Here is a 14,957-nt window from a genome sequence, read left to right on the forward strand (position 1 = left end):
GGTTAAAATTTTTATATTCAATTTAAAAGTTACAAATTCAAATTTTATTTAGAACACAAAATTTGTTCATTTTGTAAATACATTAGAGTATCGTTTATAATACTTGATTCAGTTAAATTTAAAATTTAACTCACTAATATATTATAAAAATGTAATTATCAAATTATATTAAATCTCAATAAATCTATTACGGTTTATAGTTATAAGAACACTCTGTATCGATTAAATTTCTTTAGTTAAAGAATAACCACAATAGCTTAAATAAAGTGCCTAAATTTTTCAAATTGATAAGATAATAGTTAATTACACCCTATATATTCTTGAATTTATAAAGTAACATTTTTTTTTTTAATGAATTTAGTCTAATTCTATCAGTAAAACATGCAATTTTTTCGAAAAACAAAATGCTTGATGAACTCATTCCAAGTAAAAATTATTTGCCTAACCTTCCCTAAACATTTAGGAAACAAAATTTACTCCAATAAGCAAGTAAGATCTCTGTTCTCAATGTCCAGAATATTGAACATGAAGAATAGCATGATATTTTCTTCGTATAGCTTAATACCCTGTGTTAGCAGCTTTTACCCTGACCACATCTAAAACACTGTCCTGTAATGTTCCAACTTCCACAGGACAGAAATTAGGGCTTCAAAACCACATACCAACATACACTCTCCAACAAAATAATCTACACCATCTATGTTTTCAACTCTGGTAGCAAACCATAGTCAGACAATAGCCTAACCAAAGCCTCAGCCAGCTTTATTTGGATATTGAGGGCAACAGGCAAATTACAGAGATGTGTTTCGAACATTTGTGCATCCAAAATTTTTAAGAAAAAAACAGAAAAAATTAAATTAAGTTGCATTATAACCCTATTATTCCCCTCGCTTGGCGAGGCATACGGGGAAGTGTACATTCCGATGAAAGATTACATAAAATTCTGAACTTAGTGGAGGGTTCAACTTCTGCTTGGTCGTCAACAGTGAGATATATGGGTATCTATCCTTTTGTAACTTTGGAAACAATGTCAAAGTCATTTCTTACAAGGTCTGGTTCACTCATTTCATCGACACTCATCTGGTTCTTGTCTTGACAAACTTGGCTCGTGACGCCTTCTTCTCCATCTTCTCCCTCTTTTTACGGGTCTTTTCGTCCTCCTCACCTCCCTAAATCAGTCGCATGTTATACAACTGTTTTTAAATTAAGTGATAAATACTAAGTAGCATATGTAGATGATATGCCCATAAACTGTTTCCCCTCCCCACCCCCCCGCAAATTATTTAAGTTGAGATAGAGCAAGGTAGAAAGTAGATACCTCTGAACCTTGTGACAAAAATCCTCTTATAAAACCAAAAGATTTGTATGCTCCAAATGCCGGGATCTGAATGCAACAAGCAAAATAATTTTGTTACATCTCTTTTCCTTTCCTCTTTCTTGTTCTCTCATAGAGGATAACCTGACTGTTTCACTTCAACTTAGTTATTCAGAAGATATTTCTAACATTAACCTATTTTAATAATCACTGCATGCAAACATTAATATCTACCAACATTTTAATAAAACCAATCTTAATAATCACAGCTCCATATGAAAACTATAATGCATTTCTGACACAATCACATCATGCTCATATCCTGCAAACAGAACAATTGGATGGTCCAAGAAATGTTTGATAGAAGTCTCAAAGATTGCAGGCATCAACCGCAGACATCAAAGTCAGGCAACAAAGTATGCCAAAACATCCTATTTAAGGCATCCATGCAATGCATTTTCTCATACTTTCAAGATAATCTATCTGTATATAAATACTTGGTGCAATCCTACACATGCATAATTCATCACTCCAAGATATATAATATCCAATTTTAGTTTGCAACAGATTATAACTATAGGCATTGACCTACAGTTATCTGCTAAAAAGAAGTCCAATGTTAATTAAATAAAGAGAATAATCAATAAGAACAAATTGGTTTAGATATTCCCCCTAATTCTTTCCATCAGACAAAATCCAAGTTGAGAACAATACCAACTAGCAAAGGTTTTGACATATCATAAAAAGAGAATGTGGTAAGATTTAAAGCATCATAAAACACTTAAATGCAGATGTTGTTGTCCAAACCATCCATGTCTACATAGAAATTTATGCTAATGGAAAAAAATTCCCCAAAAGAACACATCCAAATAACAGAATCACTTGTCACAATGGCTTCTGTAGTCACCTAAACATAAACTACCACCAGAATACCCCATCAATAAAGGTGGCAAATGGAAGCACTAAAAAAGCCGCTAAGCTCCTAAAAATCAAAATAAGATTATAGGAATTGCACTAAGTAGCGTACTTGCTAATAACAAGCATGAAATGCTAATTCGTAACCAAAATAAGAAATGGATCTTACCACCAGATATGTATACCAAAACTTATCGGAGATGATGGATGCCAGTTGCACAAAACTTGTAATGTAGATTACATCATGCAAATATCTGCAAGATATGAATGACTTCAGTACAATTTTTTTATCAACTAATCAAAAGAATGTCATTGATAATGACAATAGCTGCATGCAATCATTATAAGGACCAAAGACTAAGATATGAATGGGTTAATTCCATATGCCTGCCTATTGCATCTATAAAAATAGTGAGTCGCGCAGAACTAAAATATCAAGAAAATGACATGTTACACATAGAAAAGTACAAACAAAAACTGTCAAGTAATACAGAAAATGCATACCCACAAATCCCACCAGTACTCATATCAAACCCACCATCAATAAGCTCCCCATCTGATGCATAAGTAGGTTTTGCCATCTGGTCAAGTTGCTTATAGGGAATTGCATAAGCCAAAGAGGTCAAAACAAGACCCACCCAGTGTTTCCAAGTGAAGCTTGAGTGCAAGATCAAAATCCTCACCAATACATATACAACCTAAATTAAACATACATAAAGACCAATCAACACAAAATTAAACATGGTTAAGGAATAAAATAGGATACCAGTAAGTCAACAGCAAAACATTACATTGGGAATATAAAGCAAAATTGCAAAATGAGACAAACAGTATCAATGGGTATACTTCTTAATACATATACAATACTTATGTTTCAGAGGCCCATACAAAGGGATAATCTTCAAACTTGGTGAGAAGGAGATAAAAACACAAATAGCAGCTGCCATTTCTTTTTACGAACATAACAATTTTGGCCATAAAATTTTTGGATGACAGTGTAGTTATCACATCAGTGCAAAATTCAGTTAATCTGAACTCAGTAATTACAAATGATCAAAGACATGGAACAATGGAACAAAGATGACGAGTGCATACATTGCAGGCAATGATGAGGTGACGGAGATTTGTCATGTGCCGCACATTTTTTTCCTTTTGCTTCTTGGCTCCTTGATTTGCCATCTTTATTTTGTCAGCAGTGACCGAAATTTAACTGTAGCTACAGCAACAGTGCTTTTTATTAAAATTATAAACTTTTAAAACAAACCCTATTGGACTTTCTACAAACCCAGATTACAAAGGAATTAAATTGTTAAATAACAACAAGTCTATAGAAGTGGATAAGAAACATAAGTCACATAGGGGAAAGTGTCAAAGTACTGACTCTATAGTGAAAATCATTAATTAGAGAGTCCAGCATAGAAAGGTTGGCTGCAACATTAATGAGCATAGAATTAGATTTGTTTAATGAATAAAAAAATTATGGGGTTTTAGGTGATAATTTGACTTAATTGGATTACTTTTTTAATTGGATTTGAATTCCTAGCGAGGTAAGTAACTTATATTCCTTAGTTGTGTTTTTAGTTTTGAATAAATATAGAGATATATAGTTATATTTATATAAACGTATACTGTTATTGATGAGTTTTAAATTCTACTATTATATGAATAAATATATAATAACATGAAAATGTTGTCACGCAATATATATATATATAGATTATGCTTTATTAAATTTCTTCAAGAAATAGAGTTTTTACTTTATCTACTTCCTAGAATTTAATTTTGTTTTTTGGGAATTTGACCAATCATGATTTTATGAAATATCATATTTTCTATGAATTTGGGAACCATATGACAAGAGCATCATCATGTTTTTATACGTTGTAGAAACTAGTTTATTAAGATTTCAAATTATTCTGAATAACTGACAAGAACTCAATATATGAATAGTAAAGAAAATTATAATCTTCTAATATTACTACGCGAAATTTGTGATCATGCTAATAAGGCTTAAACATTATACATTGTGATTCTACCAATAACAGTTTAACATTCGTTGATAATTTATGATCCTGCCAATAAAGGGTTAAACATTGAGCATTTTGATCCTACCAACTGAGGTTAAATATTAGCTATGTTAACATATTCGTACAATAGGAACTAGCTCCGACACCGTGTAATTGGTGACAGAGTAGTGTACTATTATGATTTTGTGACCCATGCCACCGTTGTTAATTGTGGCCTTAGTTTTTATCGGAGACAAGAATTTCTTATATATAAGGTATGTGTTTTGTTAAATTCTGAGTAATAAAAATATATATGTTTTGAATTAAATTTTCAAGAAGATTTCATAAGAAAAGTGTGAATCAAAAATAAAAAAAATCTACTTCGTCATATTGGTATTTGTTAAATTATATGTATTAATTTTCCTTACATGAAAACAACAAAGTATGAAGTATTAGCCACTTACGAGTTATCGAGCTCATAATATATATATATATTTTCAGATCCTGAATAGGGGATTCATGCACAAGGAAACTTTACGGTGTGTTCGTTTGAACTTCTCCAATTAGTGAGCCTCTTATGTTTGTGAAACATTTCTAATGAATATGCAACATTGTAAAGTGCCTAAATCTCGAGTTTAAGGAGTCACATCAAGCATTTCTTTTTAGGCACAAACATCAAACCTTACTTTTAATCTACATAAACAATCATATATCCTAGTAGATAAAAGGATTCATTTACCATGGCATATCAATCCTAAACCATACGCAATACAACATTAAAAAGACACTATCTAATTCATATAAAGAAGAATAAAAGTAAATGCATGTGCCTAACCTGATGTATGCACAATGCAGAACTGTTTCGTATATTGATATAATGAAACACCTGAAAACAAACCCATAGCGAGTGCATACACAAACAGAGCGATTATGCGCGAAAATAGAAACGAAGGAACCCTAGCAGCACAGCAAATGGCTAATAAAACATGTCAAATTGTAAATAATGAAAACAGGGGCCCCTCTTCAATCCCGACTTTCCACAACATGTCTCAAACAACACCATAAAAGCGGGTAAACCAAAAAAATCAGAAAGGCTAAAGCGTTACCTGCTGGAAGACACGTCGGCGATGAAAGTCGATCGCGCGAATAAATCAGGTTTCTCTAACTTCGCCGCTTCTGGTCCCGGAGCTTTTCAAAAACAGCCCAGGCGCCCATGGAAACAGAAGAGACGCCGTTACTTTTTGGGAGAACAAAGCGAAGGATTTCGATGATAGGGGAAGAGGTAGTGCTGGGGAGGAGAAAGAGAAATTTGGAGGAAATTAGAGAGGCGATGGATTGTTTTAGGGTTCGGATCTCGGAAGGAGGAGGAGAGGCGGAGGTTGTAAACCACTTTTGGTCTGGTCCACATGGTTGAAGAAATGGCATGAACTGGATCAATGACATGGGCTTCTGGGCTATAAATTTGAGATTCCTTTCAAAAGAAAAAATTTATAGAATACATAATTTAATTAAAATTCACAATTTTACATAATTTTTTTTAAAATTAAATAATACATATATATTAATTATAATATAAACTTATAAATCGAACTTACATAACATACAATTTAATTTAAATTTATAATTTTTTACATAATTTTTTTAAAATTATATAATAAATACACGCTAATCATAATATAATCTTATAATAATAACTTATAGAATACGTAATTTAACTCAAACTCATAGTTTTACAAAAATTTAATTTTTTAAAATTTAAATAATATTTATAGATTAATCATAATATAATCTTATAATAATAATTTAATATAAGTTTATGAAAAAGAAAAATATAAACGATATATATATATATATATACACACATCAATTATAATATAATTTTATAATGAAAACTTATATAACGCACAATCTGAATTAAAATCGTAATAGAAGATAAGTTGTAATTTTTTTAGGTGAAATGTTATTTAGAAGATTAGTTTCATTATACACATAATTTTGAAGTTAAGATGGATTATGAATTGATTAAAACATCAATTAAGGGATTTGTTAATCTAATTAATAATTTCTTAATTAAACTTTCTATTAAAAAAATCTACTGATTGATTTATCAACTAGAAAAATTGAATTAACCAACACAACTTACTAGATCTTTGAGAAACAACAAATTTTGAAAACAAAACTATTTTCAGTTTGAATGAGAAAGTGCAATCAATCAAGTTTCAAAATGTTCAAGAAAGTTAGAAACTTCGAATCGCTGTTTCTATCGAATTCTCCTTCTTTTTTTACACGGAAGATATTCGGCTCACAGGGGGGGGAAGAACAAAGAGAACCCAAGAGATTATTCCGGTATCGGAGACTATTTCTTTGATTGGTTCACAAGGCGCCTTGCAGCACTCAAACTCAGCTCTTCATTAACCTGAAACCATTTCAGACACATAAATCTGTCAGAATTTGTTTTCTGAATACGGAAGCTGTAATGTTTACCGGCGTAACACCTACAAGTTTCTTGTGGATTTTTATGAAGGCCTTGCAAAATCTTTCGGCGTCTGCTGCACCCACCTGCATCAGAAAAGCACAGGTTACTACCAATTAGAATTCATCATCAGAGGTCGATAAATTAGGTGCATATTATCGCTCATAACTCAAGAATCTGAATGAGATTGTGAGAGATATTGATTATGAAAAAGGGATGGAAACGGGTTATGGAACCTGTTCCATTACAGATAGGCATGACAAAAACATGTCAGATTCTAGCAGAACTCCGATTTCTCCAGTATTTCAAAGACAACATTTCAGTTATAGGAGACTTGTCAAGTTAAAGATTGATTTGAGATATATAATGAGATTAGAAATTGCAGCTAATTCTTAGGCAGCAAACATTTCCAAAAGGCAACCAAGGACATGGTATGATTCTTTAATCTGATAGCTGTTCTTGAAAACAACTAAACAAGCATGCCATCTACTTTAGTACCCAAATATTGTTGTGAAACCAACAACATCAAGTCTTACTTGAAATAGTCGCCAGAACCAGTTTGATGGCCAAAGATTATAAACTTCTAGTGGAAATAAAAAAAAATTCAAGAGAACATACTGGAAATCAAATTTCTATTCTCCAGTATCCAACTAGTTTCGGAATAAAAATATTTCATCATCCTGTTTCAAAGTTCAGTTTATATAGTAGAAAGACTACATATGTGAAAGACTTAAAGCTGTATTCACATATGTCGCAATAGTAGTGGCCCTCTTTTAGAAAGAAGAAAACCAAGGAAATCCATGTAATCATCATAATGATTATCTCGACACAAGTTTGAGGAAAAAGTTTTGAGTATTTGTCTTCCAGATGTTTGCAATCTAATCAACCAATTTGCAAGTTTAAAATCTTTTAAAACAGTTGAAACTTGTTAAATTATTATCACAGCCAACAAAACACACCTTTCCCTCAGCAGCAGCCTTTAGCTTCTCCCAAAATGCATCTGTAAGTGGAGGAAAACAGATTAGTGTTTAACTTCTACAACCAATTCCATCCATGGAACTTTCATCTTCTTTTCCCTAACTAGGATATGGATTACCATGATAGTTGATAAATGAATCTTTTACCACTCCTTTAGGGTAAGGCTCAAGTCCCTTCCATGCAGAGGGGAGGGAGGTGTCTCTTTATTTACTTTGTCAAGGAATTGGGCAGCTATCTTATATTGAAGTTAGAATTTTTTTTTTTTTTTTTCTGTGGTTTCTATTTTTGTTTCTCCTATTGGGTATATCCTGCCTTCCTAATAATATTTCTCCTTTTATCCCAAAAAAGAAAAAAAAAAAGAAAACACACCATGAAGGTCCTCCTTTATTACTTCCTTTTTGTCCCCATCACTCCACGCATCTTGCCATTCCTTCATCTGTTAGGAAAATCCTCAAGCTAGCGTCAAAGGTGAATGAATGGATAGAAACTGTACAAAGGCAGTAACAAGAGAGAAAAAGAGCTCCTCCTAGAAGTACCTCTTCATTCTGCTTGGAACGTGAAGTTGATTGCCTTTGCGAATCTGATTCGACCTGAAAGAAAATGGTTGGATGATACAAAAACCATCAAGAAAAAAATTTGAAAACCAATCATCAAATTTGAAGTATGCTGTAAAAAAAGAAAGCAAAAGACTATTAGAAATACAGAAGCAGGTAAACAGCTCCATTAGGTTGAAAGTCTCCAAATTATTGTCATTAACAATAACAACATCAAAATCTCCAGAAGAAAATATTCTTTTACCAGAAATATTCAAAATCATTGTTGGATAATTAGTGGGGTAACCAATTATAAAAAAACAGAGACACTATTTCCGGACCAAATGAACTATTCTTTTCCCAATTCATTTGAAAATCTATTGTCAGCTCAACTAGGAGCATGAAAATTGACCTCAACGAGACTTCCAAGTGAAATTGAAACAACAAATTTCAAAATCTTACTAAAAAACTAAATTATGTATCAATTCCCAAATAAATTTCACAAGAAATTAGTTCTTCATTCCAAACATAACCTAATTGGGAAAAGATCAATCTTATCATTTGAATTCTAAAATGCTCTCTCACACGCAATCGAGCTAATAGACTTAGCACATAATACAAACACCAAACTCTCTCTGCCAAACAAAGATTAACTGGATTTAATCAAAGACCTAATTAAAGTAAAATGAAGACAAGATTGATAGTCCCCTTTCATCATATAAACATATATGTTTGTAGTATATCTTTATTCATATATCCACAAACATGCAGACAAAATTCATTTCTCAGAAAATCCCAAACCTGTAGAGGAATGATAGCATCATAGCACTAAGTAAAGTTCATCGGAAGCAAACAAGAAATAGAAAACGAAGGAAAGAGGAAAAAGATCAACAGAAAGCGATAGAAAGAGAGCGAGGGGGAGAAGATTTACACAGTAATCACGAGATCGGACGACGGGGAAAAGTTCAAGAAGGCGTCGAAATTCTTGTTCATCCATGTCTGTTCAACTGCTTCTGTTTCAGCTTTTTCACTTCAAGTGAACTCTTCCCTGGGTAAGTTAAATATTCACGAGATACGTCTAAAGAAACATTTGCGAAATAATATTTTCTTTTATTATATTCGAAGAGTGAAATTACCTTTCTATCCTTCAAAAAGAATTTTATTTTCCTCCTGTGTCCTCTCCTTCCATAACTGGTGAAGATTGAAAGTAAACGAGTCTTCCTTTTCTTCTTTGTTCCCTGTTTCATCCTCTCAAAATTTGTCTGCACGAAAAATCAACAACCATTCTTGTGTTCGCGCAAGTTTTTCTGGGTTCTGCTCCTCACTTTTTCAAAATTACTTGAAGGGTATAATAGTAATTTGGGGATACTAGAATACATGAGAGTATCTGAGGGTTTATTCCAGGGTTTTAGTTTAGCTGTTCCAGCTTAAGTAGCTCCGATTCTGAAGGCAACCAGCAAATCCAAACAAAGCCGTCCTTATACTGCAAGTACACATTTTTTTTTTGGCGATTTTGAATTCTGGGTTTCCGTCAATTCAGCAACTTGTCTCGCTTGGTGGCAAGGTTGAATTCTGGGTTGCCGCCAATTAAACAATTTCTCTCGTATGGTTTAAGTCAATCCCCCTCTGTAGGCAACCAGCAAATCCAAACACAGATGTTCTGATAGTGCAAGTATGCATTTTTGGCAATTTTGATTCTCGGTTTCCTTAGATTAAGCAAATTTTCTCGTATGTATGACTGTTTCTTTGTCGTCCTCCATGTACTTCATGTCGGAATAGCCTGTGATTCTTGTATCTCTCTGCTTATTTTTCTACTTTCCATGTGGGTGTCTGCGTTTAAGATTGTTTCCCGTAGAAAATTGGTTAAGCATGTTCGGATAATACGATTCTACTCGGTCTCAGCTATTGCTCAGTTGGACTTTAAAGGCCCCGCTTTATCAGATTCTGTTGCAGAAGTAAAAACTTGGAATACCCAAAGCAGAAGCTGCTTGGAAAACATTCTTGGTGAAGTAGATACAGTAAGAGTTGTTGAAGCCTTGAAGAATCTGAGAAAAGAACCAACTCTTGCTTTATCATTTTTTTACCAGTTGAAACAATGTGGGTTTAGCCATGATGTTTATACATATGCAGCCATGGTTAAAGTGCTATGTTATTGGGGTTTGGATAGAAAGTTGGATGGGATATTAGTGGAGCTCATTAAGGAAGGGGACCACAATCGGGGTTTTCAGATGATGGACTTGGTTGAAATCGTCAAAGAGGGGCTTGAAGATGAAGGGTCAAATCTGCCTGCTCGTCTGTCTGATGCCTTGGTTAAAGCTTATGCCAGTCTTGAAAAGTTTGATGAGGCCATTGATACTCTTTTTAAAGCTAAAACGGGTAGATTTGTTTCACATATATTGTCCTGCAATTTTCTTATGAATCGCTTGATTGAGTCTGGAAAAATGGATGCAGCTGTTGCTATTTACCGGCAGTTGAAAAGGCTTGGCTTGCGGCCTAATGACTATACATACACAATTGTGATTAAGGCACTTTGCAAAAAGGGTAATTTGGACGAAGTAGTTGATGTGTTCCAAGAGATGGATGAAGCTGGTGTCACCCCCAATTCATTTGCTTACACAACTTACATTGAAGGGCTTTGCATAAATAGAAGGTCAGATTTAGGTTTAGAGGTGCTCCAAGGACTGCGAGATGCAAAGTTCCCTCTCGGTCTCTTTGCCTATGCTGCTGTTATTCGAGGTTTTTGCAATGAGATGAAGTTGAAGGAAGCTGAAAGTGTGTTTTTTGAAATGGAAAAATATGGGGTTGATCCTGATGAGTATGTCTATCATGCCTTAATTTGTGGGTATTGCAAGTCTGGGAATGTAATTAAAGCTTTTGCCCTTGTTAATGAAATGGTAACAAAAGGTCTTAAAATGAATGGCATGATTGTTAGCTCAATCCTTCAATGCTTTTGTCAGATGGGCATGTCTTCTGAGGTTCTAAATCGGTTTAAGGAGTTCAGGGACTTGGGAGTTTTCCTTGATGAGGTTTGCTACAATGTAGCTGTCAACGCCTTGTGCAAGATTGGTAAAGTGGAAGAAGCTGTGGCATTGCTTAACGAGATGCCCATGAAAAAGATTGTCCCTGATGTTGTCAACTACACAACCTTGATTCATGGCTACTGTCTTCAAGGTAAAGTTGTTGATGCTTTTAATTTGGTAGAGGAAATGAAGGAGAAGGGCCATAAGCCTGATATTATAACTTATAATATACTTGCTGGAGGGTTAGCTAGGAATGGCCTCAAACAAGAAGCCATTGATCTTTTAGATTATATGGAGGCACAGGGTTTGAAACCCACTATTGTTACTTACAACATGATCATCGAAGGCTTATGCATAGGAGGCAAAGTTAAGGAAGCTGAAGCTTTTCTAGATAGTTTGCAAGAGAAGTCTCTAGAAAACTATGTTGCTATGGTTAATGGTTATTGCAAAGCTTCCCTTACAAACCAGGCCTTTGAACTCTTTATTAGGCTGTCTAAGCAAGGTTTTATTGTGAATAGAGGTTCCTGTTTAAAATTACTCACTGAACTTTGTAAGGAAGGTGATATCGACAAGGCTCTCTATCTGCTGGAGATAATGTTGGCTTTGGATGTTGAACCTAACAAAATTATATACAGTAAGCTCATAGGTGCTCTTTGTCAGGCTGGGGATGTGAGAAAGGCCCAGTTATTATTTGATTCTATGGTTATGAAAGGACTAATTCCTGATTTAATTACATATACAACCATGATAAGCAGTTATTGTAGGGTGAATTGTTTGCAGACGGCCTGTGATCTTTTCAATGACATGAAGCAGAGGGGAATTAAACCTGATATTATCACATATACAGTTTTACTTGACAGTCATTTGAAAATAGATTTGAGAAAGTCTCATCAAAAGTTGGATGCTATATACAGCAATGAAGGGATAACTAATTCATCTACCATTTGGAGGGAAATGAAGGTCATGGATGTAAAACCTGATGTTGTTTGTTACACTGTTTTGATTGACAGGCACTGTAAGACAAACAATCTTCAGGATGCAATAAGACTGTTTGATCAGATGATTGAAAGCGGTTTAGAACCTGATACTGTGACATACACAGCTCTTGTATCTGGATATTGTAGGGTAGGACATGTAGAGAAGGCTGAAACACTTGTTGATGAAATGATAACGAAAGGGATACATCCAAATGTGCGTACAATGTTGACATTACACCATGGTATTTTGAAGGCCAAGAGAGTGCAGTGTCAGCCTTAAGCCTATGACTCTATAAGGTGTTTCATGGTGTACCTAACCATGTTGCTCTCCTGAGTAATTTCTGTCGGTGTTTAGATAAACCCTTCACCATATCACACTGAAGCAACCACTGATGTTACAGGCCCAAAAGAGGACACTTCTTACAAGATCTGAAAGTCCTTTGTTTGAAGGTATATTTTCCCATTAGATTCAAGATGCATGTGGTGTAATTATATATATATATAGATAAAGAAGCTTTATTAATAGAGGAGGTAAAAAAGTACAAATAGGAGAATAAGATAGCTTCCTAAAAATTTCAACAAAAAAGATAAAAAAGTCATGTACAGAAGATAAATGAATAAATGGAATATTAATGAACAAAGATGGTAGTCTCTTAATTCTGATGGAGATTGGAAATAGCTGTATCAGAGAAATAACTGTGTGCCTTGAACCATAAGTTGGCAAAAAAGTCATATCCCATATCAGATTGTAAGGTGTACGTCTGTCATGGAAAATTCTTTTGTTCCTGGCAAGCCATAATGTCTATAAACTAAGATGGTGCACGTGGTCTAATTTTAATCGATGTGATCTATACTGTGTCTCACATTTCTCAGGTTTATTTTCATTGTGGTATGAACCAACCTCTACTTCCTTTGTGTATCTGCATAGATGCATTAATATTTGTGGTCTTCATAAACATTTTTTGTCTGTTTTTCTCAGTATGTGTTTTGTTGGTTCATTGAAGGATAAACTGTACCAACTTGGTGGATGATGATAGGATTTAGCTAGTTAATTTCATTTCATGGAAGATGTTAAATCTAAGTTGATTATGAATACTTTTCTAAATTGTGGTTTAGGTAATCTCCAACTGGATGGATGTGGGAGGGAAGAAGCTATTCTTTTGATGCAGTTTGTTATGTCTTCTCTTGGTTAATGTGAAATGAAGCTGCAAATAAGTTAATTCTGGAATCTGGTTTTTAGGTGAGAAGCATGGGCTGACCATGTTAAGCATAGATTGGAGACATTTTTGGAGAAGAATGGAGTGAAATTTTGCAGTTATGAGGGGGACAACATTAATGGTTATGCTTTTTCTTAACGAGAAATTGACAAATCTAGACCCAAATAGTATTATTAGGGTTTATTGCCAATCTGTAGCGACTATCAACCTTCTTATAGCATTTGCTAGTGGAAGCTATGCTGCAACGCAAAGACTTTTGCAGTGAAACCTTCATTTTGCGGAGAACATTCAGCAAGGGAACAGGTACATGATATTGAACCCGCCAAAATTGATTTGTTTTGTAACTTTTGGATTTTCATGGGGTTAGTTACTTAATTATGATTTACTCTGCCAATCTACATGCAAAATCTGAACTACAGAATCTATAGATTAGATGTTTAGCAATCATATGCTAACATACTTTCTGAGTGCTGCCGAATTCAGCCACAACGATCTGGTTTTGACAATCTAAAATTTGTACAGCACAGACAAATTTGTTGAGATTTGAGTTTCAAAGCTTGAAAAAACCAGTTTCTGACATGCCTATTATTTGGCCTTTGATTGACCGGCACCAGGGATTAGCTCGTCAAGATGGTGAGTCCTTTGATTCATTTTGCTGTATAGTTAGCTTTCTTAGTCATAGTTTTTCTTTTCTTTTTTTGGTCTAGAAATCTATATAAATATTTATATACATTCACTTCCTAACATATAATAAGCTTGTAAGAAATAATCAATTAAGTGATGTGGCTGAAAGTGAAACTTGTGATGCAGATGACCAACAACAACATGGATCTAAATGAGCTAGTAAAGCTTATTGAAATTTTGAATCCTCGTACCATCGCGTTGGAGTTTCCAAGACCAAATCAGTAATTTGCAGAGGAAGATGATGAGAAAAGCAGATTAAGTTTTCTGCAGCTCCTTAGTAATTTATGCGTTGAACTGTTTGTATCCAGTTTTCTTAGATATGGAACAGGAGTTATTCCGAGTAGTCTCAGAGTTATGTTGTTGCTGAAATTGTATATAACTGAGCAGTTTTGATGAATAAAACAGGAAATGGAATTTGTATAAAAAAGTGCTTTCCCTTTCTTAAAATTAGAGATTGAAAGGTTCTTGAATTTGTCAAAAAGATCAAATGGTAATCTCCTGGCAAGATTTTACCCTCTTCGACGACAAATCTGTACACCGCAACAAAAATTGTCGGCATCTAGGCAAAAAAATTATAAAATTATAATTAATTGTTTGAAGTTTAGTAAATATTCTAACCTGTGAAATTCAGGTTAACATTACAATAATTACTTGACTAATGCTCAATTCTAATTGACATCACAATTTTATAACAAGTTCCAGTAGAGCATGGTAAAAGGACTTACTTGAATATTTTTCATTACTACAAAGATGTATCAAGTATATATATATATTCCAAATAAAAAATATAAGACAACTCTGAACAATACAGTGAATGGTAAGGATGATCATAGTTTTCT

The 14,957-nt window shown here is 33.9% G+C and overlaps 3 protein-coding genes across 9 annotated transcripts; 1 reads left to right on the top strand and 2 right to left on the bottom strand.

Annotated features, from left to right (window-relative positions):
• Positions 1-741: 741 nt before the first annotated feature.
• On the bottom strand, positions 742-5,643 carry LOC110817473 (uncharacterized). Of its 4 annotated transcripts, none has more exons than XM_088219166.1 (7): positions 5,343-5,643; positions 5,072-5,122; positions 3,326-3,440; positions 2,735-2,928; positions 2,400-2,484; positions 1,319-1,384; positions 742-1,169 (listed from the first exon to the last, which is right to left on the bottom strand). In XM_088219166.1, the coding sequence occupies exons 3-7, from the start codon at positions 3,407-3,409 to the stop codon at positions 1,077-1,079; spliced, it is 522 nt and encodes a 173-aa protein (XP_088075292.1). In that variant the 5' UTR covers positions 3,410-3,440; positions 5,072-5,122; positions 5,343-5,643; the 3' UTR covers positions 742-1,076. The 4 variants fall into 4 exon arrangements, with proteins under 4 accessions (XP_088075292.1, XP_088075293.1, XP_088075294.1 ...); XM_088219167.1 differs by having other exon boundaries at positions 3,326-3,446; XM_088219168.1 differs by lacking the exon at positions 5,072-5,122.
• Positions 5,644-6,335: 692 nt separating this feature from the next.
• LOC110817500 (octanoyltransferase) lies at positions 6,336-9,496 on the bottom strand. Its single transcript, XM_088219176.1, has 7 exons — positions 9,357-9,496; positions 9,152-9,268; positions 8,224-8,277; positions 8,057-8,123; positions 7,669-7,709; positions 6,736-6,795; positions 6,336-6,652 (listed from the first exon to the last, which is right to left on the bottom strand). Exons 2-7 carry the CDS (start codon positions 9,215-9,217, stop codon positions 6,593-6,595), a joined length of 348 nt encoding a protein of 115 aa, XP_088075302.1. The 5' UTR covers positions 9,218-9,268; positions 9,357-9,496; the 3' UTR covers positions 6,336-6,592.
• A 454-nt stretch (positions 9,497-9,950) lies between these two features.
• On the top strand, positions 9,951-14,545 carry LOC110817010 (Pentatricopeptide repeat (PPR) superfamily protein). Of its 4 annotated transcripts, none has more exons than XM_088219172.1 (4): positions 9,951-12,667; positions 13,334-13,737; positions 13,957-14,067; positions 14,245-14,545. In XM_088219172.1, exon 1 carries the CDS (start codon positions 9,951-9,953, stop codon positions 12,495-12,497), a length of 2,547 nt encoding a protein of 848 aa, XP_088075298.1. In that variant the 3' UTR covers positions 12,498-12,667; positions 13,334-13,737; positions 13,957-14,067; positions 14,245-14,545. The 4 variants fall into 4 exon arrangements, with proteins under 4 accessions (XP_088075298.1, XP_088075299.1, XP_088075301.1 ...); XM_088219173.1 differs by having other exon boundaries at positions 13,962-14,067; XM_088219175.1 differs by having other exon boundaries at positions 13,458-13,737.
• Positions 14,546-14,957: the final 412 nt, after the last annotated feature.

This window comes from Carica papaya, chromosome 5, assembly GCF_054855325.1.
Source record: "Carica papaya isolate Zhongbai chromosome 5, ASM5485532v1, whole genome shotgun sequence".
In the NCBI taxonomy this organism is placed as follows: Eukaryota; Viridiplantae; Streptophyta; class Magnoliopsida; order Brassicales; family Caricaceae; genus Carica; species Carica papaya.

What these genes read in the sequence shown, in the direction of transcription:
- LOC110817010 (XM_088219172.1), top strand. Translation starts at nt 9,951, where the DNA reads ATGTATGACTGTTTCTTTGTCGTCCTCCATGTACTTCATGTCGGAATA.
- LOC110817473 (XM_088219168.1), bottom strand. Translation starts at nt 3,409, where the DNA reads ATGGCAAATCAAGGAGCCAAGAAGCAAAAGGAAAAAAATGTGCGGCAC. An exon ending in AGTACTGGTGGGATTTGTGG is followed by an intron (nt 2,485 to 2,734) that starts GTATGCATTTTC and finishes CATATCTTGCAG; the next exon opens with ATATTTGCATGATGTAATCT. An exon ending in TTTGGTATACATATCTGGTG is followed by an intron (nt 1,385 to 2,399) that starts GTAAGATCCATT and finishes TGTTGCATTCAG; the next exon opens with ATCCCGGCATTTGGAGCATA.
- LOC110817500 (XM_088219176.1), bottom strand. Translation starts at nt 9,217, where the DNA reads ATGGATGAACAAGAATTTCGACGCCTTCTTGAACTTTTCCCCGTCGTC. An exon ending in GTTCCAAGCAGAATGAAGAG is followed by an intron (nt 8,124 to 8,223) that starts GTACTTCTAGGA and finishes TTTTCCTAACAG; the next exon opens with ATGAAGGAATGGCAAGATGC. An exon ending in TAAAAATCCACAAGAAACTT is followed by an intron (nt 6,653 to 6,735) that starts GTAGGTGTTACG and finishes AAATGGTTTCAG; the next exon opens with GTTAATGAAGAGCTGAGTTT.